Source organism: Mustela lutreola, chromosome 18 (assembly GCF_030435805.1).
Source record: "Mustela lutreola isolate mMusLut2 chromosome 18, mMusLut2.pri, whole genome shotgun sequence".
Classification (NCBI taxonomy): Eukaryota; Metazoa; Chordata; class Mammalia; order Carnivora; family Mustelidae; genus Mustela; species Mustela lutreola.
Window position 1 is genome coordinate 7,753,910 of NC_081307.1, and position 16,892 is coordinate 7,770,801.

The window sequence follows — 16,892 nt, forward strand, 5'->3', positions numbered from 1 at the left end:
GTGGCCGCCACCACCTGCTGGCAACGAGACTGCATCAGGAATGCACTTCCAAGAAACAGGGAGGCTTAAACAAGTGAATGCTAGATTAACCAGATTTCTTTTTCAACGTTTTGAACACTGCCATTGCCTTATATGATGCTTATTCCACATTCTAGGAAGTAGAAATTCCTTGATTTTGGGAACTCCATTGGGATTACTTTTAAAAGATCACAACAAAAGATATGTTCTTCAGCAGCTGGCTCCAAAGACAAGTATTCCCCATTTTTCTTTCTTGTTCAGTCTCCCCTCCCCCCTTCCTGGCAGCATCACCCCACCTGACAGTGGCCTAGCACTTTGAGCTCCCATTTGTGACGTCAGCACTGCCTTTCACCCCATGACCACTGGGCCAATAGGTGCTCTCCTTTATGGATGAAGCAGCTGGGCAGCTGGAAGCTGAACCACGCTGTTCACAATACAGGGGAAGCCACCTAGACCTGCACCTGCACAGACCAAGGCTTGGTCCACTTGGCACAACCCGCTCCCATCATGCTTTTGCTATTTTTACAAACTGAAAATACAAGAAACCACTCCCTTAGTACTTGCAAAACTTCTAAAGACACTGGCTTCCCCAAGCACATAAGCAGGCTCTCTTAGCAGCGGTATGTGTAACGTCAGCCACTGGTGGGTGGGGACAGCAGGCATCCCTCCCACCCACAGATGAGGCAAGACAGGCAGAAGCCCATGAGCGGCTATGCTGCTGGGATTAGACAACCTGGCTCCCAAAAGAGTGATTTTGTCCAGAAACAAACATCACTAATGTGTGAGGCCCTTGCGGGGGGACAATGCTCCTGAGACCCTATGTGCTTTATGTATATCTTCCTTCTGCCCATGTTTCCACAGCCGCCCCCTTCACCCATCTACCTTCATATTTGCTCTTCATGTCGTCTAGGGAATCACTATGGGTCTTGGCCTAACAGTGAGTCCTGAAAACAATTTACTAAGACATGCAATCTGCGTTAAAAAATGAAATAGAGGGGGCGCATCGGTGTCTTAGTCAGTAAAAGTGTCTGTTTTTGGCTCGGGTCATGATCCCACGGTCCTGGGATCGAGCCCTGAGTCAGGCTCCTGGCTCAGTAGGGAGTCTGCTTCTCCCTCTGCTCATGCTCTCTATCTCAAATAAATAAATAAAATCTTTTTTAAAAAATGAAATAGAAAAGAAAAATATCAGAATGAATCACACGAAGAAAGGTAGAGTGTTTTGTGCAATTTGTTTTATATATATATGCGCATATGTTGTGATGTGTCATTCATATATACATATTAGTCAAGATGCAAAATATATTTTTACTGTGAATTAAGGTAAAGGATGCTTCATTCAGAGCTTCAACTAATCGTACAGCTTCAACTACCCTGTGTCCTAAAGGCCCTCAAATTATTAAAGATTAAAATTATTAAAGATTCTATTTATTTGAGAGAGAGGGAAGGGCAGAGGCAAAGGGAGTGTCTAAAGCAGACTCCACTTTGAGCTTGGAGTCTAACGCAGAGCTTGATTTCACAACCCTGAGATCACAACCTGAACTGAAACCAATAATGAAAGGCTTAACCCACTGTAATACCCAGGTGCCCCCTGGGTTGGTTTTAATAGATTTGAAGGCCGGGGCACCTGGGTGGCTTAGTTAGTTAAGCCTTCGACTCTTGGTTTCAGCTCAGGTGGGGACTTTGGGCCCAGGGATTTAGGCCCGAGTTGGTCTCCACGTTCAGTGGGGAGTCTGATTAAAGATTCTCTCCCTCTCCCTAACTCGCAAACATGCTCTCTCTAAAATAAGGAAATAAATTTTGGGGCATCTGGGTGGCTCATTTGGTTAAGCGTCTGACTTTGGCTCAGGGCATGATCTCAAGGCCCTGGATTCAACCCCACCTGGGGCTCCCTGCTCAGCGGGGAGTCTGCTTGTCCCTCTGCCCCTCCCTCTGCTTATGCTCTCTCTCTCTCTCAAATAAATAAATAAAATCTTTTAAAAAAATGAATATCAATCAACCAATCTTTTAAAAAAATAATAAATAAAGCCAGCCCAGGCATTTATGGAACTCATGCTATGTAATTAGAATAGCCTCCCAGAAATATGGACTTAGAAACTGGTCCAACCAGAAACTGGTCTCAAATCCACAGATCTAAAAATTAAGTTCTACAGTTCTGCTCCTCTTTCTGTATTCTTACTTTACTGATTCCTGTACTAAGCAGAATTTATTGTGGTAGGTGCTAAGGTAGCAGCAAACTGACAGTCATGGTCCCTATCTTAAGCAAGCTTATAGTGTTGGGAGGAGGGAAGGGAGAACAAGAAGTGACTCCAAGGGGTAGGTTCACAGAACTGAAAGGAATTGCATATGGTAAGGGAAGAGTCAGACGTGTGAGGAAGAGAGGAGACAGTAGAGGCTGGGGAGAAAGGCAGGTCCCAGTGCAGAAAGCCACATCAGCCACTAGAAGAATCTGAACTTATTCTAAAGACTAGGGAAGCCAACCAAGAGATTTAAGCAAAGAGTAACAAGATCAGTTTGGTATTTAAAACACCTTGGGTTATGTGAAAGGATGAGAGAACAGCCTGGAAACAGGGAGACTGGTTAGAAAACCACCATATTCAAAAAGACTGGGGGTGGCCACAGGCTGGAGAAACGTCAGTGGGTTTATAATATATGGTTTTTGGACATCAAAATCACAGATTTTGCTTGTGGGAATAAGGGGTAGAGAGGAGCTCCTGGGCACCCCAGGTTTATGGGGTGGCTTATCAGTAGCACTGACCACTCAGATATTCAAGAAAGGAACCTTGGGTGGCTTTCACCAACTTTCTCTCACCACCACTCCACCCCAGCTACCATGTCACCAGAGTGATGGTTCTACCTGATAAATCTCTCTCGGCCTCCACCCCATCCTTTGAACTCTTACCCATCGTGTTCCTTACTTAAAACCCCTCAATAGTTTCCTACTGCTTCTACCATGAATTCCAAACCTCCTGGCACCAAATCAATGCCCCCTGATTATGTGGCCCTCAGCTACTCTATGTAGACTACCCTGCAATCACAGCACACTTGTACCTCCTTATAGAGCCCATGCTTCTCACTCCCTGCCTTTGTGCAGGCCAACTCTGCTGCCCAGAACACCCCTCACTGCTTTATCTTACAAACCCCACTCTCTCTTTACAACTAAGTTCAAATGGGGAACCTAAGACAACACTACCTTAACCAAGTGATCAGTTAATTCCACTAATTATGGAATAAGGAGGGATCCATAAAGTCACTTTTGATGGCTTTGTGCCCAAATTGCATAAACTGAATTTAATTATGAGAAACACTGGATGAACTCAAAATGAAGCATATTCTACAAAACACTAACCTGTATTCTTCAAAAGTGTCAAGTTCAGGAAAGACAAAGGAAGACTGAAGAACTATCACAGATTACAGGTGACTGAGAACCTGAGAACTAAACGCAACGTGGGGTCCTGGGCTGGATACTACACCAGAAGAGGACATTACTGGGACAACCAACATAATTCAAATATGGCTTATAGCCTAGATAATACTGTACCCCAGTATTCACTGATTCTGATAACTGTACTATGATTCTATAAAATGTTAACATTCAAGGAATATGGGTGAAAGATTTACAGGAATTCTTTATACTATTTTTGTAAGTCTAAAAAGGCATAACATAATTTTGCTTTTAATGAGCTCAAATCCAGCTTCCCAGACGCTGCGCAGGTGGTCAGCCCTGGCTCCCGCAGCCTCCGCAACACATTAGATTATAACAGTCATACAGTATCATTAGTTTCCATTTTGTATCCACTACCCGTGCTATTCAAAAGAAATAACAATGCAAGCCATTGGTAATTTTAAATGTTTCCGTAGCCATTTAAAAAGTAAAAAGAGGGGCGCCTGCGTGACTCATTGGGTTAAAGTCTCTGCCTTCCGCTTAGGTCATGATCCCAGGATCCTGGGATCGAGCCCCGTATCCGGCTCTCTGCTCAGCAGGGAGCCAGCTTCCTCCTCTCTCTCTGCCTACCTGTGATCTCTGTCAAATAAATAAATAAAATCTAAAAAAAAAAAAAAAAAGGTAAAAAGATACACGAGTGAAATTGATTTTAGGGGCGCCTGGGTGGCTCAGTGGGTTAAGCCGCTGCCTTCGGCTCAGGTCATGATCCCAGGGTCCTGGGATCGAGTCCCGCATCGGGCTCTCTGCTCAGCAGGGAGCCTGCTTCCTCCTCTCTCTCTCTGCCTGCCTCTCTGCCTACTTGTGATCTCTCTCTGTCAAATAAATAAATAAAATCTTTAAAATAATAATAATAATAATATAGTTCAGTTAACCTAATATATGTAAGATATGATCATCACAACATGTAATGAATATAAAACGTTCAGAACATTTTATTTTCCTTTTTATTTTTATTTTTTTTTTGGTCCTAAGTCTTTAAAGACTAGTCATACTTGACATTTACAAGACATCTCAATTCAGACTAGCTACTGGTCAGGTACTCAGTGGCCTCATGAGGCTGGTGGCAACTGGATAGATCTCGGGATAGACTATGAGCTCCTCGAGTGAAGAAACTTTTATCCATATCTCAGTCCATCACCAAACAATGACTAGAAGTTATTTATTTAAAGACTTAATGTGAGTTTTTAAATAAATACTAAAAGGAACAAAAAACAAACCTGAGCCCCACATTTCCCCAGCCCCCAACAGGCGTAACTTACGGTCGTGGCAGATCCATCTTTTTCCATCTTCTGGCAGGTCTCTTTCTCTATGCCTACAACACAGAGAGTCATTTTTACAGTTACCCCAAGAAGTCAGTTCCTGTGTTTCCTGGTGAAAAGATTCTGGAGATCCCAGTGCAGGCCCAGAGGGACATCTATGAAGCCATGAACAGCATTTCCAGATTTTCAAAGGAGCACTGGCACTTTGCTGACGGATGTGTTGTCTGTATTAAAAGTCCGAAAAACTCAGAAGGGGTGTGTGCCGTTTGCCAACACAGGATCACCATCTTTAGGTGGAAAGAATAGCAAGGCTGCCCCCTTGTGTCCGTGAAAAGTTTTGTAAGTAAGTTTAACCAGGGGACTAGGTCAGAAAGAAGAAACCACAAAGTGAATGTTATTTTTATAAGCAGGTCTGAGTGAATTTAAATTCCAGCACAGAAGGGTATCCTCAGACTAATTAATGTAGAAGATAAAACAATAAGCTCTAAATTCCAGTGCCTGAAAAACTAAATTCCTTCTCCTCCCCATACGCTTTCAAACTTGTCTCCAGTCTACCTTCCACTCTATAACCACCAAAGGCAACATTTAAGAAAAACAAAACAAAACAAAAAACCATGCTTTTTCTAATTAAAGGAATATGCACTTATTGAAGAAAAATTTAAAATATGAAAAAGCACACGATTTTAAAGCTACAATCCATGTAGCAACAATGAATTACTACTTTAGTGTACTATCAACAGTGAATTATTTACAACACAAATGTGACCATCACCACTCTGCTTACAAACCTTCAGTGGCTCCCCTTTATCTACAGGATCAAGTCCAGATTCTCAGTATGACTTCGTTTTCCCACTTGTCCTAAATTCAGAGAACTGCTGAGCATTTACCAACACGGCAGTTTCCTTCCCACCCCTGGGAGAGATTCTCCGTCCCTGGGGCACATCTATGTATGTATCTCGCAAGACCCGGCACAAAGGAGATTCTCCCCAGGAAGCAGACTCTGTCTGATTCCCCTTACAGGGCCAGATCTCCCTTACCACCTCTGCAACGCCTACCACCCCTGCATGACCACAGTTTCTGTTTGCTCCCAAGACACAGCTCATCAGTCACTTAAGCTGAAGCACTAGCTCTTCACTAACTCTGAGGACAGCACTGTGGCTAATGGAACCCCAGCTCTGGAAATTTCCATTGGAGGAATTTCCTCCTAGTGATGAAGAATATAATCCATCAAATATCTACGTGCTCCTATACCAGAGGAAATTCAAAGATGAATCACTCATAGTCCTTAACCTCAAGAAGTCCATCAAAGACACGGGCTATACTAAATACATGGAGTACGAGTGATAAGAAGAAATGTGGTGGTAACATAAAGTATGTAGAAGCCAAGTCATGTTTTGACAGAAACCTGAAAGAATGGATGGAATTTTTATAGAAGATGGCAAAGAAAGGCATTTCAAATGTAGGAAATAATATAGGTACAAGCGTGCTCAGGATGATCCCTGGGAATGGTGGCAGAGCAGAAAGCAGCCTGGGAAGAAACATGGAACAGTGTCTGGCACGTTTACTCTACAGATGGGAGATGAGATGTGGGCAGTGAGGAGAGGCTGAGGGAAGAACTCTTGCAAAGTCTAGACTTCCACCTGCTTCCCTGGTGTGATGACATGTTGTGATTTTTAAAATTCTAAGTACAAAAGTCCCCAGATCAAATTACATTGCTGAAAATCTGAGTTTTTAATAATGTTTACAGTAGTCAGGAACATGGTTCTAAACATCTCACAAGTCAAGTTTAAGGCCACAGATATAACTTGGGACCTGGACAAGGGCCTCAGCTCTAGAATGTTCTTACAAGTTCAACAGTAAGAAGCTTCTGCATAGGTTAATCTAGTTAGTTCTTATTAGAACATTAAGGATTTTTCAGTATATTGGTCAATTTCATTCTACCGCATTGGTGAACAGGAAAATGTATAATACTCTAGTCATGAAAGGAATCTCTTTCCAAGTTAAGCACTGTGGTTGTAAAACCGTGAGCCAGATGGTTGAGGTTCAAATCCTTGTTCTACAATTTGCTAGTCAAGTGACTTTAGGTGGCTGACTTAACTTCTATGTCTCACCTTCCTTCTCTGGAAAATGGGGGAAAAAAATAGTGACCAAGGTGTAACCAGTTAATAAATGTAAAGCACTTAGAACTTAGTGCCTGTACATGGGAAGGCACTATACATGTTACTGTTATTTCTCTACGCTGAACCACCACCACCACCACAACATGGCTACAGGCCACTATATTTTGAGATGCGGTCCCATACAATAAATGACTCAAAATGTAAATAGTCTCGTACATCAGTGTCTCCCGTGCATTCTGCCACACTCATCCCTAGGTCTCTGGCACTTCGACAAGACACTCTCCTGCACCTCTTTTCTAAGTACAGGAGACAAGCATAGATCAGCAACCTCCATCTATCCTCCAAGAGACCCAATTCTCTATAGTCTCTTTAAAGCGCCTCCTGCATTAGGCTTTCAGGCATTTCTAGGCTTAGGTACATTAGAAAGATGAACATACACTTCCATACCTGCTTCTGAGGATGAAAACGCATGATTTATGGTAGACACAGGAACATTGGAACATTCAAAGTACTCCAGGTCTTCCTCTGGCTCACCTTTCACCTCGGCCCCAGCCGATTTCTGACCAGATGAAGTGGACGCCAGTTTCTCCTCATCAGTAGCGTGGCCATCCCTATTAGAAATGTCTGAAATCTGGGAAATCACTGCTCCTTCATCCTGGGAAATGCAACAGATCAGGTGCTACCGTTTAGGAGGATCAACAGTGGGAAAGGTGACATCTCACAGCCACCATTCCACACCTGTGTCTGATTAAGACTTAACCACAGATTTTGCTACCAATCAAGGAGGAAGCTGGGGTCTCTCAATCATAGAATACTATGCTTTCGGGGTGCCTGGGTAGAATCAGTAAAATCAGGTAAAATCAGTCGTTAAGCGTCTGCCTTCAGCTCAGCATAAGTTAGTCTAATTAGTTCTTATTAGATCCCAGAGTCCTGGGATTGAGCCCTGCATCGAACTCCCTGCTCAGCAGGAAGCCTGCTTCTTCCTCTCCCACTCCTCCTGCTTGTGTTCCCTCTCCTGCTGTTTCTCTCTCTGTCAAATAAATAAATAAAATCTTAAAAAAGAAAAAAAGAATACTATGCTTTTTCTAGAACCTAGCTTCTGTTATTCACACATGAGGTCTGAAAAATTAACCTTTTCCAGCCTAGATTTATAAGCAAGAGTTTTAAGTAGTCCATAGTGGTTTTCAAATATTTTGCTCATATACCCCCTGAATTGTCTTGGAATACCAATGTATCCCACTGTATTTTCAGGTGACAGTCAAAAACTTTTCAGCAAAAATATAAAAAATTGCAAAAGATGTAACACTTGCTATACTTTAAAAACTGGCCTTGCTTAATTCAATCTAGTTAATCTAGTGATTTGATGATGCTTTATCATCTATTTAAAATCAAACATGTACACACATTCTTTAATAGTTTTAGTAGTCAGGGCGCCCGGGTGGCTCAATGGGTTAAACTGCTGCCTTCAGCTCAGGTCATGATCTCAGGGTCCTGGGATTGAGTCCCGCATCAGGCTCTTTGCTCAGCAGGAAGCCTGCTTCCTCCTCTCTCTCTCTCTCTCTCTCTCTTTGCCTACTTGTGATCTCTCTGTCAAATAAGTAAATAAAATCTTAAAAAAAAAAAAAAGTTTTAGTAGTCAGAAATTTGCATCATTGCTTTTCTTCTCTGAATTTTCATTTCCCTTCTACTTCTACCAAAAAATTATCCTTAAAAAAAGCATTCGTGTGTTTGAAAGTCTTTTAAAGTTCTCCCTATAATTTTTCTCAGTTAAAAGTTAAAAATTAAAATAACTTTTATGACCATAAGTCTCTAAGTATTAACATTTCTTCTTCTGCAGAGTTTATCACTGTAATCAACTAAGGCATAACTTATCCTAAAATTATTACAACTTTTCATAAGTGCTATCAAATACAAAAATTTTTGCTAAAAACAAGTAATGATTACATTTTGTTGTACCAATTATTTAAAAACTTTTGCAGTGTAGGGGTGCCTGGGTGGCTCAGTTGTTTAGGCTTCAGCTCAAGTCATGATCATCAGAGCCCCACATCAGGCTCCCAGCTCAGGGGGAAGCCTGCTTCTCCATCTCCCACTCCCTTTGCTTGTCTCTCTCTCTCTCTCTGTCAAATAAATAAATATATAAAATCAAAAATTTTTAAAAATTAAAAACTAAAAAAAAACTTTTGCTGTGTGATACATGTTATTTTTCTGAATTAAACCAAAGGTAAAATTTTCACAGTTCTTTTTTTTTTTTTTTAAAGATTTTATTTATTTATTTGACAGAGAGAAATCACAAGTAGATGGAGAGGCAGGCAGAGAGAGAGAGGGAAGCAGGCTCCCTGCTGAGCAGAGAGCCCGATGTGGGACTCGATCCCAGGACCCTGAGATCATGACCTGAGCCAAAGGCAGAGGCTTTAACCCACTGAGCCACCCAGGCGTCCCAAATTTTCACCGTTCTTATTGCCTGCTTTAGCTGCATTTGAAAGTGGATACTTTACATATTTGTAATGGGTGAAAAAATAAATGAGAAAGCAAATCATTTTTTCTTAATCTTCAGCCATGTACCAAGTTGCTGGTACAAACTATGTAAAATAAGTCAAATTTAAAATGCATTTTATTAACCAATGAATGTATTCCTGTAATCACAGTTATGCTGAAATAACATTTTTTAAAGGGTCTCATCACAATCAAATGGGTCTGGATTTTTATTTATTTTTTGTTTCCCAATTCATAGAGCCATGGACAAATATTTGTTAGAAAAAACAAGGATCCCTGTGAATTTTAATTCTGTTTTTCATTTTTATAACTATAAATCAATAAGAAGTCTTAGTTAAGCCTATTTATACAAATAAATGAGACAGAAAAAAGTTTTGTAATAGAAATGTCTCTTAATTCTTGGAACCCCTTTCCAAGTTATGTACCAAAAAATTCTATCATCGAAAATTATTTTGAGGGGGGCTCCTGGGTGGCTCAGCTCCTTAAGCATCTGACTTTGCCTCAGGTCAAGGTCTCATGGTCCTGGGATAGAGCCCTGCTCCTGGGATCCTTGCTCAGTGGGGAGTCTGTCCCTCTGTCCCTACCCTCGTTTGTACTCTCTCAAATAAAATCTTTAAGAAAAAAAAATAATTGTTTTACTGAGATATAATTGACATATAAATTGTGTCAAAGATCATTTTTAATGATCTATCAGATCACAACTCAGATTTTCCTACTTCGCTAAAAGCAATGAATTGGGAAACTGTCTAACTTAAAAAAAATTATTAGCCAGGGCGCCTGGGTGGCTCAGTGGGTTAAGCCTCTGCCTTCAGCTCAGGTCATGATCTCAGGGTTCTGGGATCGAGTCCCACATTGGGCTCTCTCCTCAGCAGGGAGCCTGCTTCTTCCTCTCTCTCTCTGCCTGCCTCTCTGCCTGCTTGTGATCTCTCTCTGTCAAATAAATAAAATCTTTTAAAAAAAATTATTAGCCAGTTATTAGAGTCAATCATTTTCTTAAAACATGTACCAATATTTGAAATCTGCCCTTTGTTTTGTGTCCCAGATGTTTCATACCCAGTGAAAATGCACCTACTTTAGTAAGATTTAGAATGAGAGGAAACTATCCAGAAGAAGTAGGAAAAGGGTTAATGTGAGGCAGCTCCCCTGTTCTCAGGAGCCTTCTCAGGTCACTTGAGCAAGTTAAGGATCTGGAAATCGGTTTCCTCAAAGTCAGATACTCAGACACCCATTGGAAACTCTTCATTAATCCCTCCAGCTCCCCATGCCCCCCAGGACACAATTCCAGTTTGTGGGACCCATGGTCTAAGAGACATTGGTGATGGGCAAAGACTCACCTGAGAACACCCATCCAAAGCAAGAGACTGTGTTTCATATTTCTTCACCTTACAGCCACTCCTGGAAAGGAAAAAAACAAAAAACAAAAAACAAAAACAGGCCATTTTGGAATCCCATTGACAACTTCCAAGCTATGAGATGGAGCAGATAAAGCAATGTGTGCAGAGAAGCCAAAGCATACAGCACCACATACGTTCTACATCTACACATTAGAGAGGGGAACACCTTTCACGTCTCTGAATCTTCTCCTGGGAGGCAGGGCAAGCAAGGAACTATAGCTCAGCTCATTCTTGGAAAAGACCTCCTCATGTGCTTCTGTGGGACGTTTAATACCAGTACTCTGACCCCCTACAGTTTCTGCTTACACACCACCAAGCCTTTCAGAGGTACCCTTAGCACCTAGAGACATTCCGTTCATCTGATCCTTACTCACTTGGCTTTGACATTCATTGGAAAAATTACCACACTGAACCAGATTCTTTAAAAAAGTTCTTTATTGCACTAAAAACCACAGATGTCTGATAAGACAGTTCCAGACCTGTGTGCTAACAGAGAAGAACTATGGTCAATGAAAAGTACAAAAATAAAAATATCTGTGTAAATGGTTACCATTCCTATTAAGCAGTAAGATGGAAAATGAATGTCAGGTATTTGTGCAAAGATTGGACGTGGGGAAAACGCCAACCACCTGTTATTTTTTAACTGGCACACAATTTATGACCTGAAGACTGGTTCCCATTCTGTTCTGTTTCAATGAACTTAAAATTTCTAGCAAAAAAAGTCACTCTGAGAAAATAAATGAATAAATTTACAACTTTCTTTTTCTTCTTCTGGGGGGAGGGAAAGGGACTGTATATAATTCATCTTATTTGAGTCATAAAATACCAGGAGCAAATGAAATGCAAAGGGAGGAGCACATAAAGCTATCAGAATGTGCACGATTACCACCTAGTTTCTGGATTTTTTTTTTTTTTTAACTAATGATCTCACTAAATGCCACCCCTGCCACCAAACCACCAAACTGGAATTGCCTCTAAAATGTATCCCCTGCTCCAAGCCAGCAACCTTATCCTATCAAAAAAGTTAGTTACTTCGAACAACAGCAGAGCAGTCCCTCAGACCACTGTCAGGATGATGGCCAAGCCAGCGTTCATTATCAAAGTGCCACATGAGGTGTGCCAAGCCAGGGAGCAAAGCTCTTGCACCTAAGGTGGAAGGCTGAGCGCCACTCCTTTAGGTACAAATTGCAAGGCTAAGCTGACTCATGAAGTGGCAAATGAAATGCAAAAAATCATCAGAAGGTCAAACTCAGAGACAAGGCAACATGCTATGGAGAGATGGTCTAGGAATGGTCTGGGGAGCGGAACTGCCACCGGTCCCAGGGACAAACAGAAACAGCAGGAGTACTTACAACAGAAAACAGAGAAATTTCACTTGTTCAGTAGTCCTGATGCACCAACAAAATTAGAGACAGAAAAGAGACAGACAGATGGAGAAAAAAATCATGTAAAGCCTGAAATATTTATCTGTAGTCAGGCAGATGTAAAGGCTGCAAAATCTATGCGGTGGGATACAAATAAAAATGTCATACTCAATGAATGTTATCATTGGTGAGCAAATGATTATCAGGAACCTCTGACAGATAAGAGGAGTAGAAACACTCAGAAATGCCTCATATTCGACGTTATAGATGAAAAGTGAACTTCCAAATATTTATCAATATTTAAAACCAACATTTCACTACTGAGAACATTTACTCGTAAATGTCTCGCCATCCAGATTAAAGGCAAGGGTGCATACAATAGTTGACAATGGATCAGATTATAACTACTGTAGATGTGTATCCCTAAGAAGCTTATGGTGACTTTATATAATTCATCTTATTTGAGTCATAAAATACCAGTTGTAGACGGTACAATGTCTCTACTTTACAGAAGAATCTGAGATGCTAATTGCATGCATCTTTTAAAAAGCCCCACAAGTAACCTGCTAGCAGAACTTCTAACTTTCCACTTGATCCTACTTCCACTGGCACACTCCAGCCTTTCCTACCGATGAAGGGATTCTCTAAACAAAACCCCAGTTACACAAGAGGTAGAACATCCTCTCTTACAGAAAGAACAGGGAGACAAGAGTTGACTGTGTAAGAGTTTAAAAAAAAAAATCTATAAGGTATGGTAAATCAACAAGCTCACTCACCAAGAACAAAACAGGAAGAAATGCTTCTGGGTGAAGGGGGTAGGACTTAAAAGGGTACTTCTCGCTACTGCAAATCAGGTGTAGGATAAACTCCCCTCCCTTTTTTTCAGATTTAATGTGATCTGACACGAATGCACTGGCTACGCAGCTTTGACATGCATCTGGAAGGGAGGTCCCCCAATGACTCCTTATCAACCTTGCTAGCCAGAAACCCCCCATATTTCAGACATCCCACATTACGAAGCACCAAGGCAATGATGGGTCCAACAAATACCCAAAGCACTGAGTAGACAGCGGTAACTAACCTCAGTCCTGAGGTTGCCCAATCAATATTTCCCAGCAACCATTTAACTGCTCATGTATCATCAAAGAACAGATCAAGAACTACTACTGACAGTTCATTCACTTTAGACATTCTGGGGATGCCGAGGAACTGATTCTCACGGCTCAAGCTTCTTGGTCCTGATGCTTTCTGCTCTTTAAACTTTTCTAATACAATTCATCATGCCATTTAGCATGTTCCACCACACTAATGCTTACCATTACTTCCCTGACCCATCTATGGTGACAGCTGGAAATAATGGTTCTTCTCATCCTCTCTTTTCACATTTCATCCTCCATGTCACTGGTCCTTCTCTATATCTCATTTTTAGTAAAGCGTCACAGGGTCACAAAGGGATATATTGTCATCAACTCAAGTTCTGAGAACAGATAACCTTGTAGCAAATTTAAACTGAAACTTTACACGGAATACAGCTTGATCACTCCGAGAACTCCAAGGACCTTGCAAAAGTGGTTACGGAATGGTCCCAGAAAGCGGGGGAAGGGGAGGGAGACAACACACAACAAAAGACTAATTCAGTCAGATTGACATGAATGTTTAAAATGTTCTTGATTCTCATTGGACATTTACTGCCTTACTGATGGAGCCAGAAGCTAAACTTGGAGACATGTGAATTCTTACCAACTTTTAGCAGTAGGTTTGTTTCCAACAAAAATCACAGCTTCCTGTTTAAAGTGAAAGACTTCTAGAAGACCTTTTGGGACCATTCTGCACATGTTACTGATAATAGACAAGTAATCTGGAGGCTTGGAATTTTTATTTTATCCATAGAGAATCTGAAGGTGGTGGCTAGCACAGACCGTTGAATTCTGTAAAGCAATTCCTGACAGCCCAGATAGGATTTCTGAAAACCATCAAATCTCTACCTATTGTACACTATTTTGTTTTTTTTTTTTAATAGGAGATAAGTACCCAAGGTGTGGAGCTGAATAAGCTGAGGGTTCAGAAACAAGGCAGACACCTGAAAAGGAAACCTCTGATATTTCTGACCATACACTGGACTTAAGCAAAATAGTGTGGACTGCTGCACAAAGCTATGAGCTGTGTGTCTGCCCTGAGGCACCTCAAAGGTAACTTCTGTTGGCCAACCAGAGCAGCAGGCTGCCAAACTCAGAGAGTACACAGAACACAACACCCACACCCGTTGTCACTCACGTTATTAAACGCGACTTTGCCTTCTTGGGTGATTCTAAGATTTCATTAGTAAGATTACCGGCGGGAGAACAAAAGTCACTGCTTGCTAATGTTGTAGTTGGTTTAAAGGGATCCATGGATTCATCAAAGTGGTAGGAGCCCTTAGAGGAGAGAGGGGGAGAGCTCTGCAGAGTAGAGTGGCCCCCAAAGGGAATGACGTTGTGGTGGTCCCACTGGCTGGGATCCAGCTTAGCTGATGCCTGGGAAGGAGGAGCACTGTGTACAGTGGGCTCTTCAAGTGGGTCCGCACCTTTGGCGCCCACTGGCTTACTAACGCTATCTTTCTGTACCTTGGGAGGCAGTTTGCTACCCAGTTTCCTGCCAAGCTTCCTTGGAAGGCCTTTCCTGGTCTCTACATTTTCCACATCTTCTGTGAAATCAAACTCTAGTTTCAGAGGTGAGTTCCTTGACTCCTCCAACAACTCAACTCCTGAATCGTTGGTGTCACTGCAGGGAGCGCTTGCTGTTTCCTTCATATCAGGGGGAGATCTCTGGGTCCTGGCACCTCCTAGCAAAGGATTTGTGTTCCCATCCATCTCACTGGGACAGAACTGATAGGATGCCTGGGGGAGAGACGTGCCTTCCAGGGCAGTATCAGTCTCTAAGAATTCGCCAATTGTCTTCTTCCTCAGAGAGACGGGTTTGGGTTTTCTTAGCCTGCTTCTGCTGGTAACTGGCTCTGGACAGGAGCTGCCAGCCTTTAGGTCAACCTCTGTGGAAGCCTCCAGTGCAACCCCCATGGTGCCTTCTGTCATTGCCTTGTCCAGGATGGCTTCTGGTACGCTGGAGGGCAAAGCGTCACCCAAGACCACAGTTACACAGCCATAAGTGGCCTTTGTTCCTAGAGCTGCTGGGATATCCGTGACATTCTTGTTTTCTACTGAAAATGGCCTCACTACTGAAATTTTGCTACTCTCATGTTCAGGTTCTTCTTTGAAATCCTTGATTGCGTAAGAATCACCAGCCTGCTGTACTACCTCATTTTCTGAGGTTCTAGAGCAAGTCTCAGATGAACATTTTTCAACCACTTCTGCTACCAGCTGTTCATCAGCTTCTTGTGATTCTAAAACAAAACAAAAAAGCCATCTATTAAAGACTTATCTTTTTGACATGGATAAATAATCTCTACCAGCTGAATCCACAGAGACAAGCAGCAAGTTCCTCTCTCTTTGCATTTATTTATTTATTTAAAGATTTTATTTATTTGATAGGGAGAAATACAGAGAGAGAGGGTACACAGCAAGGAGAGTGGGAGAGGGAGAACCAGCTTCCTGGGGGAGCAGGGAGCCCAATGCCGGGCTTAATCCCCGGATTCTGGGATCATGATGAGCCGAAGGCAGACGCTTAATGACTGATCCACCCAGGCGCCCCATCCCTCTTTGCTTTTATGAAGTAAGGTCAGCGGAGCAACCCTAAAGGGAACAGCCAGTGCTACACTCTAAAATCAATGTTCCTAGCCTAAATTGTGTATGTGTTTTATCCCAGTTATATAAACAGTAATTATAGCAAATAGATCTATTGAAGAAAGAGCTAAATAGACTGAGAGACTATTCCATAGTTTAAAATAACTGGACTGGAATGGAAAGAATGTTAGATACTACCAGCTAAGGTAGATGGGTCAGATCTGGCCCCAGACAGCTTCAGGGTCCAAATGCTACGCAGGAAGATTTTCATCTTTGGATGTCAAAAACAAGTACTCCCTCTTCCCCCAGAATACTGTTTAAAGTACTGAACTGTTTCAAAATTAATGAAAAACCCACCATGGCCTACTCATGGCCTGGTCAGAGGAACTTCTTTGTAGACTTCAAAAACTAAAAGAATATGGGGCTCCTGGGTGGGTCAGTCAGCTGGGCATCTGCCTTTGGCTCTGGTCGTGATTCCAGAGTCCTGGGATCAAGCCCCATGCCTGGCTCCTTGCTCAGCAGGGAGTCTACTTCTTCCTTTCCTTCTCTCCTGCTATCTCTCTCTCAAATAAATAAATAAAAATGTGTGTTTAAAAAAACAACACAAAAACCACACACACACACAAAAACCCTTGAAATTAAAAAAAAAAAAAAAACTAATTTGAAAAATCAGATAGAGAAATGGCTTAAAAAACAAATAGTCCTGGGGTGCCTGGCTGGCTTAGTTGATAGGGCATGCATGGGACTCTCAATCCCAAGGTTGTGAGTGTAAAGCCCATGCTGGGCATAGAGCTTATTCAAAAAAAGAAAAATCAACTGAATTTAATAAAACTTAAAAACATTGATGTTATTTAAAAATAACAACAAATAGTCCTTTTTTTGCTAAAACACAAATCATATAATAATAAAGTTATTTTCTTTAAAAGCTCTGTCACTAAGCTGGGCCAGGTATTCTCGCAAAGCACTTGTGAATATAAATAAAGACCTCTTTAACTTGGGTTTTATTAGAAGAAAAGCTGCAATTAGGAAAGTGTCCATGAGGGTATTTCTTTAAAGCACAAACTAAGAACGTGCTTTTCTGACTTA

At 41.7% G+C, this 16,892-nt stretch overlaps 1 protein-coding gene across 14 annotated transcripts in view; it reads right to left on the reverse strand.

Moving 5' to 3' along the window:
* Nucleotides 1–16,892, reverse strand: part of TACC1 (transforming acidic coiled-coil containing protein 1) — a 116,195-nt gene that overhangs the window by 18,254 nt on the left and 81,049 nt on the right. For 6 of the 14 annotated variants that reach the window (XM_059156123.1, XM_059156128.1, XM_059156126.1 and 3 more), the window contains 4 exons: nt 14,365–15,466; nt 10,667–10,727; nt 7,287–7,494; nt 4,720–4,772 (listed from right to left, as the gene is read on the reverse strand). In XM_059156123.1, coding sequence (XP_059012106.1) covers nt 4,720–4,772; nt 7,287–7,494; nt 10,667–10,727; nt 14,365–15,466 — 1,424 coding nt within the window. The other 8 variants (XM_059156127.1, XM_059156125.1, XM_059156134.1 and 5 more) reach the window with 6 other exon arrangements.